At 42.3% G+C, this 18,101-nt stretch overlaps 3 protein-coding genes across 6 annotated transcripts in view; all 3 read left to right on the top strand.

The window, feature by feature from the left end:
* LOC116393705 (echinoderm microtubule-associated protein-like 1) overlaps positions 1–2,546 on the top strand; it is an 8,585-nt gene extending 6,039 nt beyond the window's left edge. For 2 of the 4 annotated variants that reach the window (XM_031866255.1, XM_031866253.1), the window contains exons 4-7: positions 384–479; positions 852–880; positions 1,093–1,119; positions 1,374–2,546. In XM_031866255.1, coding sequence (XP_031722115.1) covers positions 384–479; positions 852–880; positions 1,093–1,119; positions 1,374–1,648 — 427 coding nt within the window. In that variant the 3' untranslated portion in view covers positions 1,649–2,546. Of the gene's footprint in view, positions 1–383; positions 480–848; positions 881–1,092; positions 1,120–1,373 lie in introns of all 4 variants that reach the window. The other 2 variants (XM_031866254.1, XM_031866252.1) reach the window with 1 other exon arrangement.
* A 2,196-nt stretch (positions 2,547–4,742) lies between these two features.
* The window catches only part of evlb (Enah/Vasp-like b), a 45,151-nt gene continuing 31,792 nt past the window's right edge, over positions 4,743–18,101 (top strand). The window contains exon 1 of the mRNA XM_031865968.1: positions 4,743–5,213. Within this exon, the coding sequence (XP_031721828.1) occupies positions 5,209–5,213 (5 nt within the window). The 5' untranslated portion in view covers positions 4,743–5,208. The remainder of the gene's footprint in view (positions 5,214–18,101) is intronic.
* On the top strand, positions 9,131–11,405 carry LOC116393553 (E3 ubiquitin-protein ligase TRIM39-like). Its single transcript, XM_031865963.1, has one exon. The coding sequence runs from the start codon at positions 9,677–9,679 to the stop codon at positions 11,072–11,074; it is 1,398 nt and encodes a 465-aa protein (XP_031721823.1). The 5' UTR covers positions 9,131–9,676; the 3' UTR covers positions 11,075–11,405.

Here is an 18,101-nt window from a genome sequence, read left to right as displayed (position 1 = left end):
CCCCCCCCCCCCCCCCCCCCCCCTTACTGTGATATTCCTGTCAAGTACCTTCAAATTAAAGTCACAGTGAGGAACTTTTACCTGGTTATGAAACAGTCTCAATTGAATACTGACATCTTTATATGGCCTACATATAAACGAGACCATAAGCCAGATGATTTGCTATTTTTTATATATATATATATTTAGTTATTCTTAATGCTCGTGGTCGGTGCCACTGGATCGGATTCCGTAGTAGCTTTAATTATACATAAAATATATTTAATAAATAAAATATATACGACTGGATTTATTGCAGTGAAATATTTGGCAAATCTAAATTTAGCAAAAAAGAATGTGAAAAGGTCCATGACCTCACAGTGCTTGTTTTATTTCCCTTCCAGTGGTGTGAGGAGCCCATCAGGTAGTGTGAAGGACAGTCCATGCAAGACCACTAAGCGACCCACCTCTGCAGCCTCCTGCAGGAAGCCTCCGGAAAGGTGAGAAGACAAAAGCCTTCTCAGTTATCCCTTTGTCTTTCTTTGTATATTCATATTTATCATCACTTTGTGTTCATGTAAATTTGACATTGTTTTTCCACGTACACTTCTTGCAAGCCATGGTATACAATCTATACATTTCCACTGATTTTTGAGGTGACCCAGTTACTATGGTCTTGAAAACACCTCAGACCACAGAGAAGCATTGCATTCTCAAAGCCAGTAGAAAGGATGTTTAACTGTTTAGTCAACCTGAAACTGATCTCTCTCATTCTGTGTTGCTGTGTTTCTTACTCTGTTTCTCCCTCCTTCTCGTGTCCTTCTCTGTCTCTCTCTCTCTCTCTCTCTCTCTCTCTCTTAATTTAACAGCAGCAAGTCCAAGGAGGCTGTCGTTAGTGTAGGTAAGTGAGCACTCTCTCTGCTTCCCGGCAGTTGTCTTTTTTTCCAGTCTGTATCTGGCAGCGTTCAGTTCATAAGAATGTGAAACAGCTGCTGAGTAAGCCTCTAAAAAAAAAAAAAAGACCGATAAGTGATTTAGCAAAAGACAGACATGATGGTGGTATTGTTTGTTGCATGCTAGTGACCTCTCTGTTTGTCTGTTGTTTCTCTGCAGGGACGAGACAGGTGACCCACTGCAAAGGTAGGATTCATACTGAACAATATCGAGAGAAGTTGAGAGCATTTTGTATGAGCTGTTATTTTATCTTCAATTTTTTTTGTCACATCTCACCATGACATGTGTGCCTTCCCTCACCCCTTTGCACCCTTATTTTTTTGACCTCACCTCTTCCTGTAAAATCCGCCCCACCTGACCGCCGACCTCCGTTCTAACCCTTTCCTTCCCCCTCTGTCTTTTCACTCACCCTCCTCACCTCATTTCACCACTTCACTTAGTGACTATGCAGATCTATCTGAGCCCCCTCACAAGAAAGACTGGATCTTCTGAGGCCGCCAAATCCGGGTCCACGGTGCCTGCGAACGGCGGGCCCCCGGCCGGGCCCAACCACCCTCAGGCGAAGGGGGGCGGCAAGCGAGAGGCCAAGAAGACGACCCCGTCCTACACCTTAAACCTGCAGAAGACCACGACCAGCCAGAACGCACCGCAGGACACATCCAGCTACAAGAACCCCCTCAAATCGCCCAGCCAGTACTTTCAGATTTGTTACTGAGGCGGAGATAGATTTGGTACAAAATGTGTCCCTGTTATCAAGTTTACTGACCACAAATAAATTACTAAAAGCCTCAGTCAACCACTCAAACAGAAACTGTGAATAATGACTCTCTTCCAATGCTGGAAAAACAAGAAATTGGTTTTTAAATTGGCAGCAGTGCATTTCCTTAACTTGCAGGAATGGCATGATTTCCCTCTGTTGTGCATCCTGATTTTGTTGCTTTTTTTTGTTATATGTGTGATATTAGCATTTTGAAACACTAACAAGAACTGTCGATACAGTGTTTTATGGCATGCTTATACATTTCAAGTATAGTACAGTACAAAAGCTTTAATGCATCTTTAGCCTCTGAATCCTCAGTAGTCTTAGATCCATTTCTCACAGGATGCTCGTACCTGCGTACTGTTTCACTGCTCTCTCCGTCTCTCTCTGCTGAAGTTCGTAAGGCGAGGATGTGTCGTTGTCTTTGAGCACCGACTGTGTTTGATGTCAGTGAATGTGCTGTGAAGTTTCTAGCTGTTTTGTAGTTGATGTTCCACTTTAAGTGTAACTAACATACAGTGTGTACCAGAATCATTCTAGTTCAGGACAAACAATAAAAAAGCTGTGATTGCTAAGGGGATGACATTTCCTTGTGTGTGTGTGTGTGTGTGTGTGTGTGTGTGTGTGTGTGTGTGTGTGCAGGGTTTGGGTTGTGAGTGGCTGCTGCCTAATTGACCCGACTGACTGAAGAGTACTTTATATTCCAGCAGGGATCCTGTTACACTATGTGCAGCACTTTCCTGTCATGGTTTAGTTCAATCAGCCACTTGGAGAGCAACAAAAGTGCAGTCACCTCAATCGGACGTTGAAGTCGTTCTCTGATGACGGGAAACGGTCTTTCACAAAGTCACTGCGGGGGAATAAATGGCCACTGAACATTTTTGATGAGCAGGAAATTGCTGAAAATCACACACCGTGACCTTTTCCGTTGCATAAACAGTTCGAGCTGTGCCAATGCGCAACATTTTTTCCACTCGCACTGCGAAAACAGTTTGGGCCATCACTTAATAATAAGATTACCCTAATCCAAAATCATTTTTTGAGTGATTTTGTTTTGCTAAAAGATGCGACTCGTCTGCTCCTCTCTTCTGTAAACGTTTCCATTTTTAATGTGAACATATACCAGACTTGTGTTTTCATGTATAAACATCCTGTAAAGCCAACTCATTACTTTTTCCTTTCCTCAGACGATCACTCATATTCCACAGAAGGACTTTTATCTAACGTATTGTTGGACTTCCCTTAATAACAACCTACACGACAATCAGCATCTACATTATTGTTATTCAAAAACATCTGAAAAGGACGTCAATCAACTAAGTTTGATAACACTGCATGGATTTAATTTGAATGTATCTCAACTCAAAACTTAAACTTCTATGAAATTTGTACATTTTCATCAATCTTTTCATAAAGTCGTGTGAGTGTGCGCAGCCTCAGTGCCCTCCTGTGGAGATAAAGACCTGAACAGGGTCATAAGAGTAACATATTGCGGATATTAAAGCTGCACCCTTAAAATAAAAGTTCATTCACAACACAAGCTAATGTTTCCATGATCACCAAGCCAACATGTGGCCGGTCTCACCTAAAAGTCCTCACCAGACCACAGTGGAAACTCATGTGCTCTTTAGAAGCTAGGAGGACCTCTGCTGGTGAGACAACAGATTGATTTTAGTCAAAGCCTAAAAGGGTGCTGTGGGATATTTAACAGCTGTATTTATTATTAAAAACTAAAGAGAGAAACATACATTTAAATATATTTTGTTATGTAAAATCTCTTGTTTGCATGTGGTTCATGTCTTGTGCAAGTGAGTTTGCACACTTGCAAACTCATGTGTGAGAGAAACACACGGATGGCAGTATGATGTAATCCACAGGAAGTGGTCTGCAGGATATTTAGGTGTGATGTGGTGTTTTTTCTTGCACATATTAGAACAAAACAAAATAGAATGACACCTTAAAATGTACATCCAGAACAACCAACAACCTTCTGTCTTCTCTTGACGATAACGCTCACTCATGCCACTGCTGTCCAGATGTGCTATAATGTGGGTTCAATCTTTAAAGTTTAATGCAAATACACACACACACACACACACACACACATCTGTGGCTGCGTCATTTCAAACACACAGCACTAATGTAACAATAACAAATAGTCTTTAAGGACGCCTCAGATGAACTCAGGTCCTCGGTGGGGATTTAACTGAGCCCGTCTGTCCTCCATGAGAGGAGGCAGCAGCTGGCTGTTGCAGACAGAGACAGATGTTAGCTGGTCGACAGGTGTGTGTGTGTGCTACATACACTCTGCCTCTCTGTCCTTTTGTATACAGTATCACACTCTGTCTGTTTTACACATGAAATACTGTACACCTCTGTACAGCAGCATGTACAACTTAAAGGGACAGTTCACTCCAAAACCTGTTGTGCTATTATATCATTCTAGATTGTTTTGGTGTGATAGTTTTGGAGATATCGGCTGTAGAGATGTCTGCCTTCTGTGAGCAGTTTGTGAGCAGTTTTAATGAAGGAACTATGATTGAAAGAAAATAGATCCTACATGAAACACTACAGGTAAGAGGGGAACATATGTTTGATTTGGGGGGGGGGGGGTGAACTGTCCCTTTAAGATATCAGTAAGAAAGTTCAGAATTATAGTTTTGGTATAGTTAAACTCAATGAATTCACATATCATGAAAGAAAAATATTCACTGAAGTGTTCAAGTTGTTATATCAGATGAAAGGAAATAACACTCACACACACACACACACACACACACACACACACTCTAAAACTGTCTCTGTAGGGTCTTAAAGGCTTAAAGTATTTGTGGTATTTTAATCTAATATTCCTGTGAAGCCATTAATTGTTTTGCAGTGGAATATAAAATAATATAAAAATAATTTTACAACAGTATGAGTGATGTTTTTCTGTGGACACACATGATTTTTTTTTTTTTTTTATTATTTTGACGAGACACGACGATGTGCGTTTGTTTTTCATACCTGCCTGCACGGTAGCTGCACGACCAGACCGAGGGCGCCACCGTGCAGCAAAACCAACCGAGACGTGAATATTTGAGCAGCCTGCTCTCTCCTTCTCCCCGTGCAGCCTCCCAGTGGTCGAAGGGAGGAAAAGATGGCACCTCAGAAGCCGCTGTCAGCCACTCCGCCCGGCTTCTCGTCCTGCGGACAGCGGCGTGCTTCCCTCTGAAATGGCCTCGACCGAACCGCCAGCCACCTGACACGACACCGGAGAATATTTTATTTTTTATTTTTTTTAAAGACAGACCTGAAAACTGTGGCCAATCCGTGTAGCATTTTCCACACCCTGTCGCCTTTTCCCACCCTCAACATCTGCACACCGAGCCGGCTGCAGGCTTCGCTGGCAGCATCGCTGTTCTGATTAAAACACCCAGAGGTGCTGCTGCTGGACCGGGGTTTTTATTTCTATTTTTTACTGGAACTCAAGGAAACACCTTATTCATCTCCTTCAAACGGGACAGGAGGGGAAGATGAGGTAAGCAGAAGCACGTTTTGCTGCACATTAAAGCGCAGATTCCACTGCGCATTATTATGGGATATTAAAGGATATGGCGAGATACGACCAAAAACATCCCATTAACGAGCACACTGTTGGTTTTTATTGGCGCAGTTTCGTTGAGAAGGCCCGTGATGTGCATGTCACCGCAGCGCGAAAAGGTGTATCTCGGGGGGCCACGCGCCTCTACCGGCAGGTCACCTGTTGGCCGACAGAAGGTGAACCTTTAAAGAGGTGCGGCTGCGCTCAGATCAGCACATTGAGAAACAGTGTTTGATGAATCCGGCTAACATCTTCTGACTCCAGCTCGCTCTGTGATGTGTCACGTGGAAGGTTGTCTGCGGGGGGGTGGGGGGGGGGGGGTGTGTTGTCATGGAAACCAGACTACACGTGCAGGAATTGTTCTTCTTAGTTGCGACCCATAATCCGAGCGCTTGATTTTACAAAGCGACCACATGTGTTTAATCTTCTTTTTTTTTTTAAGCACACCCTATGCATGTTGAAGCCCACACACGCGCGCACACACCTTCCCAGCTGGGAACCAATCAGCTGAGAGTATTCACTTACGGCATCCAGACACACAGCTGTCTCAGGGAGGCAAAGCACTGGTTTTACTGGCTGACTGCAGGAGCCTATTGGGTGAAACGTTACTGGAAGGGGCCCAGCCGGGCAGCCAATCAGCTGCAGCCTGCTCGGCTCCACGGTTGTGGGCGGGGCACCGGCGGTTGGCGCAGGTTCACCGTGAACAGGAGGAATCCAAAGCTGGCACTAATTACTGTTGGCTCTGAAATCTGTGAATGAGTGTTTGTCTGAAGGTCAGAGTGGGATTTTGTCGACATGGTATGTTAGTGTCTCTTTTAACAAGCTCCCCCTCAAACCCTTGTTGCTTTTCTCTGTGCAGCTGCTCTCCAGCTCTGTCTGAACATGCACTTAAATGGCCTGACATGTGCCTTTGAGCAAGGCTCTTTATCCTCAGGTAGGCTGGTACTGCAGCCTGTATGGAAGCTGGTAAACTAGCCAGATGACTTACTTCATATTACATACTTAGTTGTTGCCGTTTAGTATACAAGAAATGATTTTGCATCAACAGAAAATGGTAAAAGACATTAATAAAACCACAACTTTAAATATCACGTATCCATTAAGTTTTATAAACAGACTTCTAAATGTTTTTTTTTTTTTTTTAGAGATTTGATTGGTTTGTTTGTTGACTTGCTCTTTGAGCTCAGAAATTTGCTTCCTGGACTCAGTAGTTTGTTTGAGGTGTCACAAGAAAAATTCCAGTCACGTGAAACCTAAAAACAAACGTTGGCGTGTTTCGGCATCAAGCCTTCGTCAGGGAGTCAAAAGCATGCTCGTCTAATATGTTCTTAGAGCTGTTGTACCGCCATCCAAAATGTGTTTTATTTGTAATTTCCCTGTCCTCCGTTTTCCTTTGTGCATTGCATTATGGGACGATAGCGTACACCAACAACACACTCAAATCTTTTGTGGTTCATACTACCATATTATTAAGTGTGCCAGAAAAAAAGATTTAGTATGTCACAATACATAGACGGTTGAATGCAATATGTGCAATGTTATGAGGAAGTAGTATGTCCCAGTTAAATGCAAACTGCATGCAACAGTACTGCATCCCAAAACACATACTTAAAAAAACAAAACATTTAGTGCATGATGCAGCTGCCTTCACAAAGTGCGTACCGTTGCGTGCAGTATGCATTTGATTAGGGACGTACTAGTTTATCATTACATTGCGCTTTGAACTGTGCGGATATATGAGCGGATATATGATATATGTGGGTCAGAATAGCCAGAAAAGCATGCTGACTCGCATACTGCTAAATGCAGCCGGATGTAGAACATTCTGGCATTTTTATCACACTGGATTTGACATACTATGAATTGGTACTAAATCTTAGTCCGGCATACTAAATAGTATTGTAGTATGAGTATTGGAACGCACAGTTTGTAAGAACAACTGCAGTATGTGCTAAAAGTAAAAAGTATGCAATTTTAAAAGCAGTTTGCCTTTTCTAGTATCCTTAAATGAGTAATTTCTGCTTCGACCGAGCATGTATTGAATATTGGCAGGTTTTATTTCAGCAGTGGAGGTTTTGTTTGATGTAAACATCCCTGACGAGCCGTCTGCTGATACACTAGTCATATTAGGTTTTACCTGACAGCCACATTGATGCTCAGCTGCGATTTGCTACGAGTGATTCTGTGCTTTACAGAGGTGCTCTGTAGGTGGCAACATAGACTGTGACTGAACACGACAAGCTAGTGCTTCATACAGTTCGGGTGCATGCGAGTGTCTCTGCCTGTGTCCCGTTTATATCTTCCTCCGTGCCACTATAGTATGTTTGTAGGACACAAACAGTTGTTTAGTGCTTCCATCTAATGAGCATTGATCTCAGTGCGTCAAGGTCAGATAGACGGAAGCATCAAAGCAAACTGCAGAAAGTTGTTTTTAAGTTCTGGCTGGGCAGTAATTAGTTATGATAATTAATTGTCTTTCAATGGAATCGTGATGAAATCATGTATCAGGATATATAAAATATATGATTGACAATAACAAGCACATACAAACTAAAATTTGTCAGAAAATCGGATTATTTAGCACTCAAGTTCTTAATTAAATTAGAAAACTCAGTACTTTTTATTTTTAGCATTTAATGTACATAAGAGTAAACAAAACCATGTGGTTATTTCATATAGACTATTTATTTATTGAATCACCAGAAAACATGCTATAGATATACATTGTTATCGAGATATGAAATAAGTTACATTAAGCACTACGTCATGTGTTTTTAAAGGACACGTCATTGCCAGGCTTTAGATTTAATATCAGCACATCATAGAAAGTCCCGTCTGGGTAGTTTGCTTTTGCTTTTAAACCGAAAATGAATGCCATTTTTCATATATCATCTTACATCAACGTTTGAAAATCAAGCAAGGTTCATGCTTGATGAATCTGTACATCTAATCCTGTCTTGGCTTTTCCTAATTCAATTACCGAGGGAGTCAAAAGCCTGAAACCGACACAGCCACAGTATCTGTTTCTCACTCGTCAAGATTAGACGTAAGAGGTTCAATTATCTCCAGCTGTGGAGAGGTTCAAGGTGCTGCAGGTTTCTGGGCAGAAAAGAAAAGCCGGGGTTGGTGATTCTAGTCTCTGTGGAGCCTGAATGTCTGATTCCTTTTATCTTTGCAGTGTCCGTCTCCGTCTCTCCCACTTAGACTGTAGAGACAGTAGCCTCTTCTCTGCGTTAGTCTACTGGTCTGACACAACACCATCAATCACAGCCACTGGCATGTCTGTAGACTTTGACTGATCGATCATTTAAGTCTTGTATCAAGCTGCGTTTATAGTTTTCACATTTGATATTTGGGGGTTTTAAACTGTTGGTCAGACAAAACAAGTAGTTTTTTAACTTCCAACTGGTAATGAAACAGTCTCAATTGAATACTGATCCCTCTTTATGACCGACATAAGTAAACGAGAATAACAGTGAGAAGATTGGCTATTTCTATATAGTGATTTTTAAGGCTCGTCATCGGTGCCACCGGGTCGGCAATCAGCCCACCGCGGACAGACCCAGATCCGTCTTTGCTGCCGCCTTTGACCTGCAGTTGGAGAGGGAGGAGGAGAGGGAGGAGGTGAGCTCTCCACCCGGCAGCAGCATCACCTCCTTTGGCCAGAAGCAGAGCTTCGCCTCGCTGCTCGCTGCTGGAGACCCAGGCCGTATTGCTGGGTCCACTAGAGGGAAGGGAGGCACGGGAGAACCAGAACCAGGACTGAGCGGGGCAGACTGTCAGACCCCCGCTGCATTAGAATGAGAGGTTTTGTAAAGGGATTCTGGTGCTCGGAAACACTACCGCTTTTGTCCAAAATCAACAATAAATGAAAGTTCCTTGTAGTAACTTTAACTGTCATCTTATGCAAATAACCAGAGATGTGATGTGCTGCAGATAATTGCACATACTACGTCACCACTTTGGCTAAGTTCTACTGAGATGAATTCCTGTCTAGCTGTGTTCTGTAGCTACAGATGACTGCCTGGTCCGTTCACTTGTGACTGATCATAAAGTGCGACAGCAGGATTGACGTGTGGCCCTCGGTGGCCTCCCTCCATCGCCACCACCACCATTTGCGTGGATCGGAGCGTTTCATTGTGCTCTGAAAGTGAAGTGTGGGCTTTTATCGATCCGGCATCGTCACTGCTGCCCGACGCGTATTGACAGGCGCGGTCGGTGGTCTGCGTGTGACCCACATGAAAACCAGCATTAATAGTTAATGTGTGCCGAATTAATGCAGGACAAGAGCGACCTCATGCATAAAAAGTATGTAGAAATATATACGTACATATAGTGCATATGGTGCATATTGTACTTTTTACTATACTACTGAGTTTACAGCTTCACTCACAGACTAAATGGCTTCCAGATTAGAGCAAGATTTCTGCTGTTCTGTCTGCCATGAGGTCTTTAAAGATCCCATCATCCTATCATGTTGCCACAGCTTCTGTAGAGTCTGTCTGCAGAACTGGTGGACAGAGAAGGAAATCCAAGAGTGTCCAGTTTGTAAGAAAATACATTCAACGGCTTCACTACCTCCTAACTTTGCTTTGAAGAACCTGTGTGAGAGTTTCTTACAGCAGAGAGACCAGAGAGTTTCAGAGACTCTCTGCAGTCTGCACTCTGAGAAACTCAAACTGTTCTGTCCGGACCATCAGCAGCCGGTCTGTCTCGTCTGCAGAGATTCAGAGAAACACACCAAACACAGATTCAGACCCATCGCTGAAGCTGCTTCACAACACAAGAAGAAACTTCGGGAAACTCTGGAGCCCTTAAAGGAGAAGTTAAAGGTTTTTACAAAAGTTCAAGTAAGGTTTTATCAATCAGCAGAACACATAAAGGTCCAGACCCGACGCACAGAGAGGCAGATTCAGGAGCAGTTTAAGACGCTTCACCAGTTGCTAGAGGAGGAAGAGGAGGCCAGGATGGCTGCACTGAGGGAGGAAGAGGAGCAGAAGAGTCAGATGATGAAGGAGAAGATGGAGGCTCTGAGCAGAGAGATAGCAGCTCTTTCAGACACAGTCAGAGCCACAGAGGACGAGCTGAGAGCTGAAGACGTCTCATTCCTGAACAACTACAAGGCTGCAGTGGAAAGAGTGCAGCAGTGCCCCCTGCTGAAGCATCCACGTCTGCTCTCAGGAGCTCTGATAGACGAGGCCAAACACCTGGGCAACCTGACCTTCAACATCTGGAGCAAGATGAAGAACATGGTCTCCTACACTCCTGTGGGTCTGGACCCAAACACTGCTGATCCGGAACTCATTCTGTCTGAAGATCTGACCAGTGTGAGACGAGGAGAACAACAGCAGCTTCCTGATAATCCAGAGAGGATTTATAATTGCTTCTCTCTTCTGGGTTCTGAGGGATTTACTTTAGGGACTCACAGCTGGGACGTCCAGGTTCGAGACAGTACATACTGGGAACTGGGTGTGATAGCAGAGTGTGTCCAGACGAAGAGAGTCGTCATATGTTTTAGATCAATGACAATATTGTTCAATGGAAGTGAATACAGAGCATATTCCCCATCATCAGATCACACCATTTATCTCAAAGTCCAGAAGAAGCCCCAGAGGATCAGAGTGAATCTGGACTGGAACAGAAGAAATCTGTCGTTCTCTGAACCTGAAACCAACACACACATACACACCTTCACACACACTTTCACTGAGAGGCTGTTTCCAATAATAAGTACTGTGAATCTCCAACTGAAGGTTTTACCAGTGAAGGTCTCTGTGACTGTAGAACAACAGACATAGATGACGATGATGAACATCAATCGCTTCCTGTGCGACACTTTAAGGATCATGTGACCATGTTGTCTAGAGATCGAGCTGATCGGCTGATCAGACTCATTTATTTGCCGGTCACATTTATAGATGTGCAGCATGACAGTTGTTAACAACACACACACACACACACACACACACTAAAGGTTGTAGGGATTATCTTCAGTGTTTCCAGAAGTTTATTCAGAGCGAATCCAAAATAATCCGTAGAGGAACGTTAAAAATAGAAAAATAAAAATATTATATTTTTATATTAATTCTGAGAGCAGACAGCTAATGCCAACAGCCAGAGATGGGCAGTATTTCTATTACTTGTATTTGAAATATGTATTTCAATTACTTTTGAGTATTTTGTAATTTGTATTTGACAGGGCCGATAAAAATCGAACGTAATTTGTAACAAAATACTTTCCAGTAATTTTGTATTTAAAATACTCAAAATACTTTCTCCACGAATCAAAAAACAGTTCACGAGTTCAGTCTTCAGATCTTCAAGTTCAACGGATTGTCTGTCAAGGTAAATCGTTTATCTGAGTGCTAGCTTGATCTATAATGTATGTCTGGGTCTGGCTACATAGTCTATTATATATACATGGTGATGGTTATAATATCAAGCTCGATGCTAACATGCTAATGATGCTAGCATGCTGTCTAGGCTAGTGCATAGCCAGTGTTTAGCAAGTTAACTTATCAGTCGAGTAGCTAGCTATAGGAAGAGGGAGATTGGGAGCTGGTATGTTCATGATAACCTTATCAAGAGACGTCTGACCATCTAATCTTGCACTGTATTACAAGTTATGCTGCATCTTCTCAATGTGAATGTCATAATGCCATATCAATTACTGGCAGATAATGTAGTTCACATTTAGCCAGGCTATGACAGTAGATGTTAAAAAAAAACTAAAAACATTAAATATCCAATTTATTTTATTTAAAAGGCATATTATGAAAGTATTCTTAGTTTTATTATTTCATACATTTGACAGTTGGCCAGGTGGACAACATGTCTCAGCAAGATGATGTTCAAGAAGGACCATCAACAAGCGCAGATGTGCTTATTACACTGACATTCTGTGACTGTTCTTCCTTTTTGTGGGCTTCACCAGAGCTTTGTGTACATTATAGCCCAAACCTGAATGCTCTGCTATACCAAATTGTGAGAAAATGGAAAATCCAGAAAAAGTATTTCCTATATTTTAAATACAAAATACATGCATTGTATTTTGTTACATTTTCTGGCACCAGTATTTTGTATTTTATTTTGATACATTTATTTGAGGGGTATTTTGTATTTTGTATCAAAATACATTTTGATGTATCTTTGCCCATCTCTGCCAACAGCTAATGCTAACAGCTAACGTAGGCTCCAATCAGTTACATTATGGTGCGTTCATGCTCCATCCAGTAAAAATGAGTGTTGGGTGGAGGTTCATTAAGATGTTTTTCATGATGTGTTCAAATGTAATCTTGTAAAATGTAGTGATGTTTGAAGGAGATGTTTTCACACGAATATAAAATAGATATTAGAGATGAATTATAAGCTGTTTAACTTCCTATCACTAGCTCTAAACAGATTATAATACATCATTAAAACTAATAATGACTAGATGTTATTTTAATCAAAACAAGTATTCAGGAAATAAGTGATTGTACTCCTGTCTAATCATGGGACTTGTGTGTTGTTATGAAAATAACCTCCTGGATGACAATAAAAGTAAAACCTTTTTTCTGGACGTTGGTGAAAAAGTCTTTCTGTCAGTTCTCGTTGTTGGAAAGAGAAGAGTGTGTAAACACATCACAGTTCATTTTGAGGGAAAATCAGCTTGTGTGAAAGGGAATGCATCAATTCTTATTGCACTGTAGGTGTGTTTTAAGAGGAACATACTTCAAAGAGGGGGGGATAACTTTCGCTATTTCCACAACACATACACGCTGTAAACTAATATCGTGTGCATCTGCTGCCTGCCCTGAAATAAATCAAAATATCTCGGTTTATGGTGTTGCCTTTAATGTCCCCCAGCCGTACCAGAGAGTCATGACTATCAGAGGAGGTCAGATTTCTCTCTCGGTGCACAGCTGCGTGCTTTGAAGTCGCACAGGTGTGCATTCTTTTGACATTTTCTTCCAGAGATGTTGGGAAATTCTGACACATTTTCAGGGCTGATGCAGTCGTCTAATGTCTCCCTCAACACGGTAACATGTTTATGATCCTAAAAATAGGTTTAACATCAGAGTTCCTAAAACACCACCTGGTGAATATAGTTTATGCTGCTGTGATGAATATTTTATATATGAGTAATAGATCAAATGAGCCCACAGATGATTATCACCCCTCAGCTTTACAGAGCGTTTTAGCTTCGTTGTTGTTTTGTTAGCAGCAGCAGCTAAAGAGACAGAAAGTTCCCTGTTTAAGTTGGTTGAGAAAAAGAGCTAAAAGAGAGTGAATATAATATAATAAAGAGAGTTGATATTGGACTTACATTCATCACTTTTATTATAAAGAACAACCTTAATATTTTATACTCTACTCGCGGTTTTTTCTTCTTCATGCACCTTGGAAGGTGAAGTTGTGCCAGAAACAACTCACTCTGCTTTTAAAGTTACAATTTATCAGAAGTGAAGCTTTTAGACTACACTTAGATACTATAGTTGCTCAATTCTGTACCCTAGAAAATACAAATATATACTACAGTAATGGTAAATATGTTTAGAAAGAAAAGTAATGTGACCCAGATTGTGTTTTTATGCACATAATGAGGATATCCAATCCAGCTATTTGAGTCTGTATCGGCCCCGATATCGGTGCGGCTCTAATAACTGCACAACTTCCAGGGACGGTGATTTGTTTCTCAAAATCTGCCCACGGCATGAATACAATATTTGGTTGTGTTGAGGCAATTCAAAGCACTTGGTTATGGTTATGGAAAGAGCATGGTGTTGCTTAAACACTGTAAAAAATGACTTTGTGCAGAACAAGAACGTAGTACTTTGTGCAATGGAAAGTTTTTTTGCCGCTGAACATAATCCAGGGAGGAGTCAGGTTTAAATGTTGTAGTATTTAAGCTTAGTGTTGTTTCTTTCTACTAAAAGCAGAAATGTGATGCTTTTATTTGCTGTCATCAACTTCTCATTCTTTTTGCTCTATTGTAAGCCAATTTCTATGAAAAATATTCACTTAATTTGGCAAAAATCAGTAATGCACAGACATCTGTGATGCTAGAATAGCCACTTGTTGTTCAGTGTCTCTGCCGGCACGAGGAACATTAATGGCCTTGGATATATTTGCATATCGCAGAAGCTCTAGTTTACAGACTGCACCACGACGCCGGTGTAATAACGCTCCACATTTGTCTTAATGCAGTCGGACAAACACGACACAAAATGGAGAGGGATGTTGCACACATCCAGTGTCAGGTGCGAGGTCACATGTCCCGTCTCTGTTGGGAATCTTTGTAATAACACAGTGCATTCTGGGTGACAGCAGTGCGGCGCGTGAGTCATCATTATGCACACGGAGGCGTCACAAGGCAGAGCGCTGAAGCTGATCTACACAGACGTGTGCTTGTGTGTGTTTAAGAGAGAGAGAGAGAGAGAGAGGTAATCAAATCTTTGTGAATGAGAGGGAAATCACTCCCTCCTCCTCTCCCCTGCTCTGTCTCCCTTCCCCCCTCCCCCTCTGGATCTCCTCTGCCAGCTCCCATCGGCGTGTGGCGTAATTAAAACGATCGGCTGATGTGAGGCAGACACATTCTTTGCAGCTGAAATTCGACCCGAGGGCCGGTGAGGATGAGCTAGTGTGAGTTAACAGTCGGAGATCTCTGACCTCCTCCTCCGTCACACCTCTCACACTCATTTAATCCCTTCCCTTTCTCCACCTCACCCCGCCTTGTATGGCGTGACTGCATACAGGTGGTCTGTGGGCGTTTTTGTGGGGATGAAGGGACTGAGAAGTCAGATTGGATTATGCGGAGCATGTGACTGGGTCGCTGTGCCACATTTCATTTGTTGTTTTGACTCCAGCACGGTGGATTAGAAATGAAACGATGGCAGTGAGGTCAAAGGGCTTTTATTCGAGGGTGTTCACGTCTATGTTGGTGGAACTGTGTAGGAATTGTTGCCACTTTTAGTCCCCCAATTTTAGGGATGCTCAAGTGTTTTCCTGTGGTTCAATCAGAGACGTAGTCCAAAAAAGTGTTAAAATGCAATTTATGTATCTGTAAATGGAATAATTGCAAAAGTGCAGAAAAGACAACACACAAATACTCTTCAGGCTTCACTTAAAGACGCTTACCAATGATGTGACTAAAGGATAAATGTACAGAAGTAATTAAATGTCTGGTAGAGCTCTTGACATATGAGACAAAAGTGAAGCTGCAGCAGAGTGAAGGAAAGAGGAACATTCAAGAGGAAAAGGAGACCAGCTCAGGATCCAGGAACCAAACACCCACTCATCTGTCAAACCGTATCCACACACATTTGATCACTTTTTCCCCGTAGTTTCTCATCAGCAGCATCATTTTTCTCGCCATCTTTGCGTCGTGCACTTTAACTCCTTTCCACCACAAAGCTCCACCACATTTCTGTCCTCTCCTCCCTGCCTCACTCACTCCGTCATGCTTTGTGCTTGCCGTGGTGACGTAGTCGCGAGGTGTTCGCCCCGGAAAATGACATCATAATGGCTTTCGCGTTGATAGCAAAGGCGTCGCAAGTTTTGCGCACTTGGTCTCTCGACTCTGAATTTTTCCATCTAGGCGTCAGCTGTGTGCTCACTGAGCTTTACAGACATGACCGTCACAAATAGTTCAAAGATAAAAGCATTTATTAACATGTCTGAGGATTTGACAAAGACGGCCAATTTGTTTTTTTAGATGCTTTAGAAACTGGAGGTCTTAAAAGTAATACATTTGAGTAAATATTTCTCCAGACATATCAAGTTCTACGTAATCATATTGATGATATTCAACTTTTCAATGCATTTAATACTTGGCTCCTTTCTTTACAGGGATTGAATAAAGGCAATACAAAAGTCAATAAAAATGAGATATGAGTTTGCAGTTAATTACAATTCCTCCACGGTTGGTTTATTTGTGTATTTCCAAAAACAACAAAAAATGCCCAATTTGACAATTGGTATGTACGATAATAGCCAAGTTGTTACAGTAGCTCTCTCTCTCTCTCTCTCTCTCTCTCTCTCTCTCTCTCTCTCTCTCTCTCTCTCACAAACACACAGTCAAACATATAGACACACACACACAGTACAAACGGAGGTGTGTCGCTTTGAGGATTAGAATACAATCTGCTGCCGGAGCCTAACCTGAGAGAGAGAGAGAGAGAGAGAGAGAGAGAGAGAGAGAGAGAGAGAGAGAGAGAGAGAAAAAAATGGGGGATGGGTGTATACTGTAGAGGCTGGATGACCTTTCACCCTTCCTCTTTTCTCTCTCTATCGTTCTCTCTCTAGCTCTCCCCCCTGTTTCCCTCCCCCTCGCTCTTGCCAGGCATTTAACACTCTCTACCTGCCTGTCCATCTGTCTGCTCCTCTGACCCCCCCCCCTCCACCTTGTTACTCCACCTCCCTCATTACGCGTTTGTTGTGAAATCACTCCTCCTCTCCTCCCCATCTGTGATCGGTCAGTCTGCTGCCTGTGGTTTTTTCTTTTGTTTTTCCTCTCGCGATGCTCAGACAAAGACCTGGCGGAGGCCTCCGCGGTGTTCATTGGGACAACTAGAAAGTCCTCTTCTTCAAGGAGAGATGAAGGAAGAACGTCTTCAGCAGGAGTTGCTGTTCAGCCAGCGAGCAGTCTCTCGCTGCCTTTTCGTAAAGAGAATCGATTCATGCTTTCATATAAAAGCTCTGCCTCCGTCTGTGTCAAAGTCAGAAAAAGAGTTTAAGAGAAAGGGATGGCGTAATAAAGTTTAATTTGGAAAGAATGTAATTTATTGATTTAACTGTCCTGTGTACAATCTGAATGGATACACATTGGTGACTGTGGAAGCCCATAAATCGAGCTGAAACTCCACAATATAAGATAATTTATATAATAAACATCCCTGAAAACAAGTGATTTAGTGTCATATTCAGATTTTGGGACTTATTTATCAGATTACCAGAAAAATTGCTGCACATGGGAGGAAAAAAAACACATTTCTTTACGGTGCAATTTGTTTGTTTCAAGGATATCTCAGCCGTTGTTGCTGTTATGACGTACGAGACAGACAAAGACAGACAGGTGCACTTGTATCAGGAACCTTGGTATCATTTTTGATCAAACCCTCTCCTTCGAACCGCAGGTCAATCACATCACAAAACCCGCCTTCTTTCATCTCAAAAACATCGCCCGTCTACGCCCCTCCCTCTCCTCCTCAGCCGCTGAAACACTCGTCCACGCCTCCGTCACCTCTCGACTGGACTGCTGCTACAGCATCCTGTACGGCTCACCCACCAAAATCATCAACAAACCGCATCGCCGGGCGCCACAGTTGCTCGTGTTACAGTGGAAGAGAAGTGATTCAGCATTTGGGGTGCTTCATTAAGTCCTAATGAAGTAGCTGCTATGTGAGAATTTATTTTTGGCCTCTCTCGCCTCACACAGCTTCGATGACCCATTGAAGCACGGAGTACTCTTCTGTGAACAACTGTAAACATGGTCAGTCATAACAGAAGAAATGTTTTATTTCAGTGAAACCAACCATTTAACTGTCACACTCGGGTTAGGAGCGTTGTGCAATATGAATCACACTAGTGCAGACTACTGCACCGCCCTCTTTCTACCCTCTGAGGAGGAACACCTGTCTGTGTCATGCAAGTCAAAGGCCGGCTGTGATTGGTCCAACGTGTAGTCTGCAGGATCGACCCTTTTACAGTTACCTAAGTGTGTAAGTAGTGCAATAGCTTGTCGAGCTTTGTAAGGGCATTACCCAACAAAGACTGTAAATGCAACACAAGTGGTGCAATGTATATATATATATATATATATATATATATATATATATATATATA

Source organism: Anarrhichthys ocellatus, unplaced genomic scaffold (assembly GCF_004355925.1).
Source record: "Anarrhichthys ocellatus isolate YVR2014 unplaced genomic scaffold, GSC_Weel_1.0 scaffold34, whole genome shotgun sequence".
NCBI lineage: Eukaryota > Metazoa > Chordata > Actinopteri > Perciformes > Anarhichadidae > Anarrhichthys > Anarrhichthys ocellatus.
Note: the sequence above shows the minus strand (reverse complement) of the source record. Positions and strands in the feature narration are given on the sequence as shown.

Excerpts from the sequence above, each read along its gene's own strand:
- LOC116393553 (XM_031865963.1), top strand. The coding sequence starts at position 9,677 with ATGGCTTCCAGATTAGAGCAAGATTTCTGCTGTTCTGTCTGCCATGAG.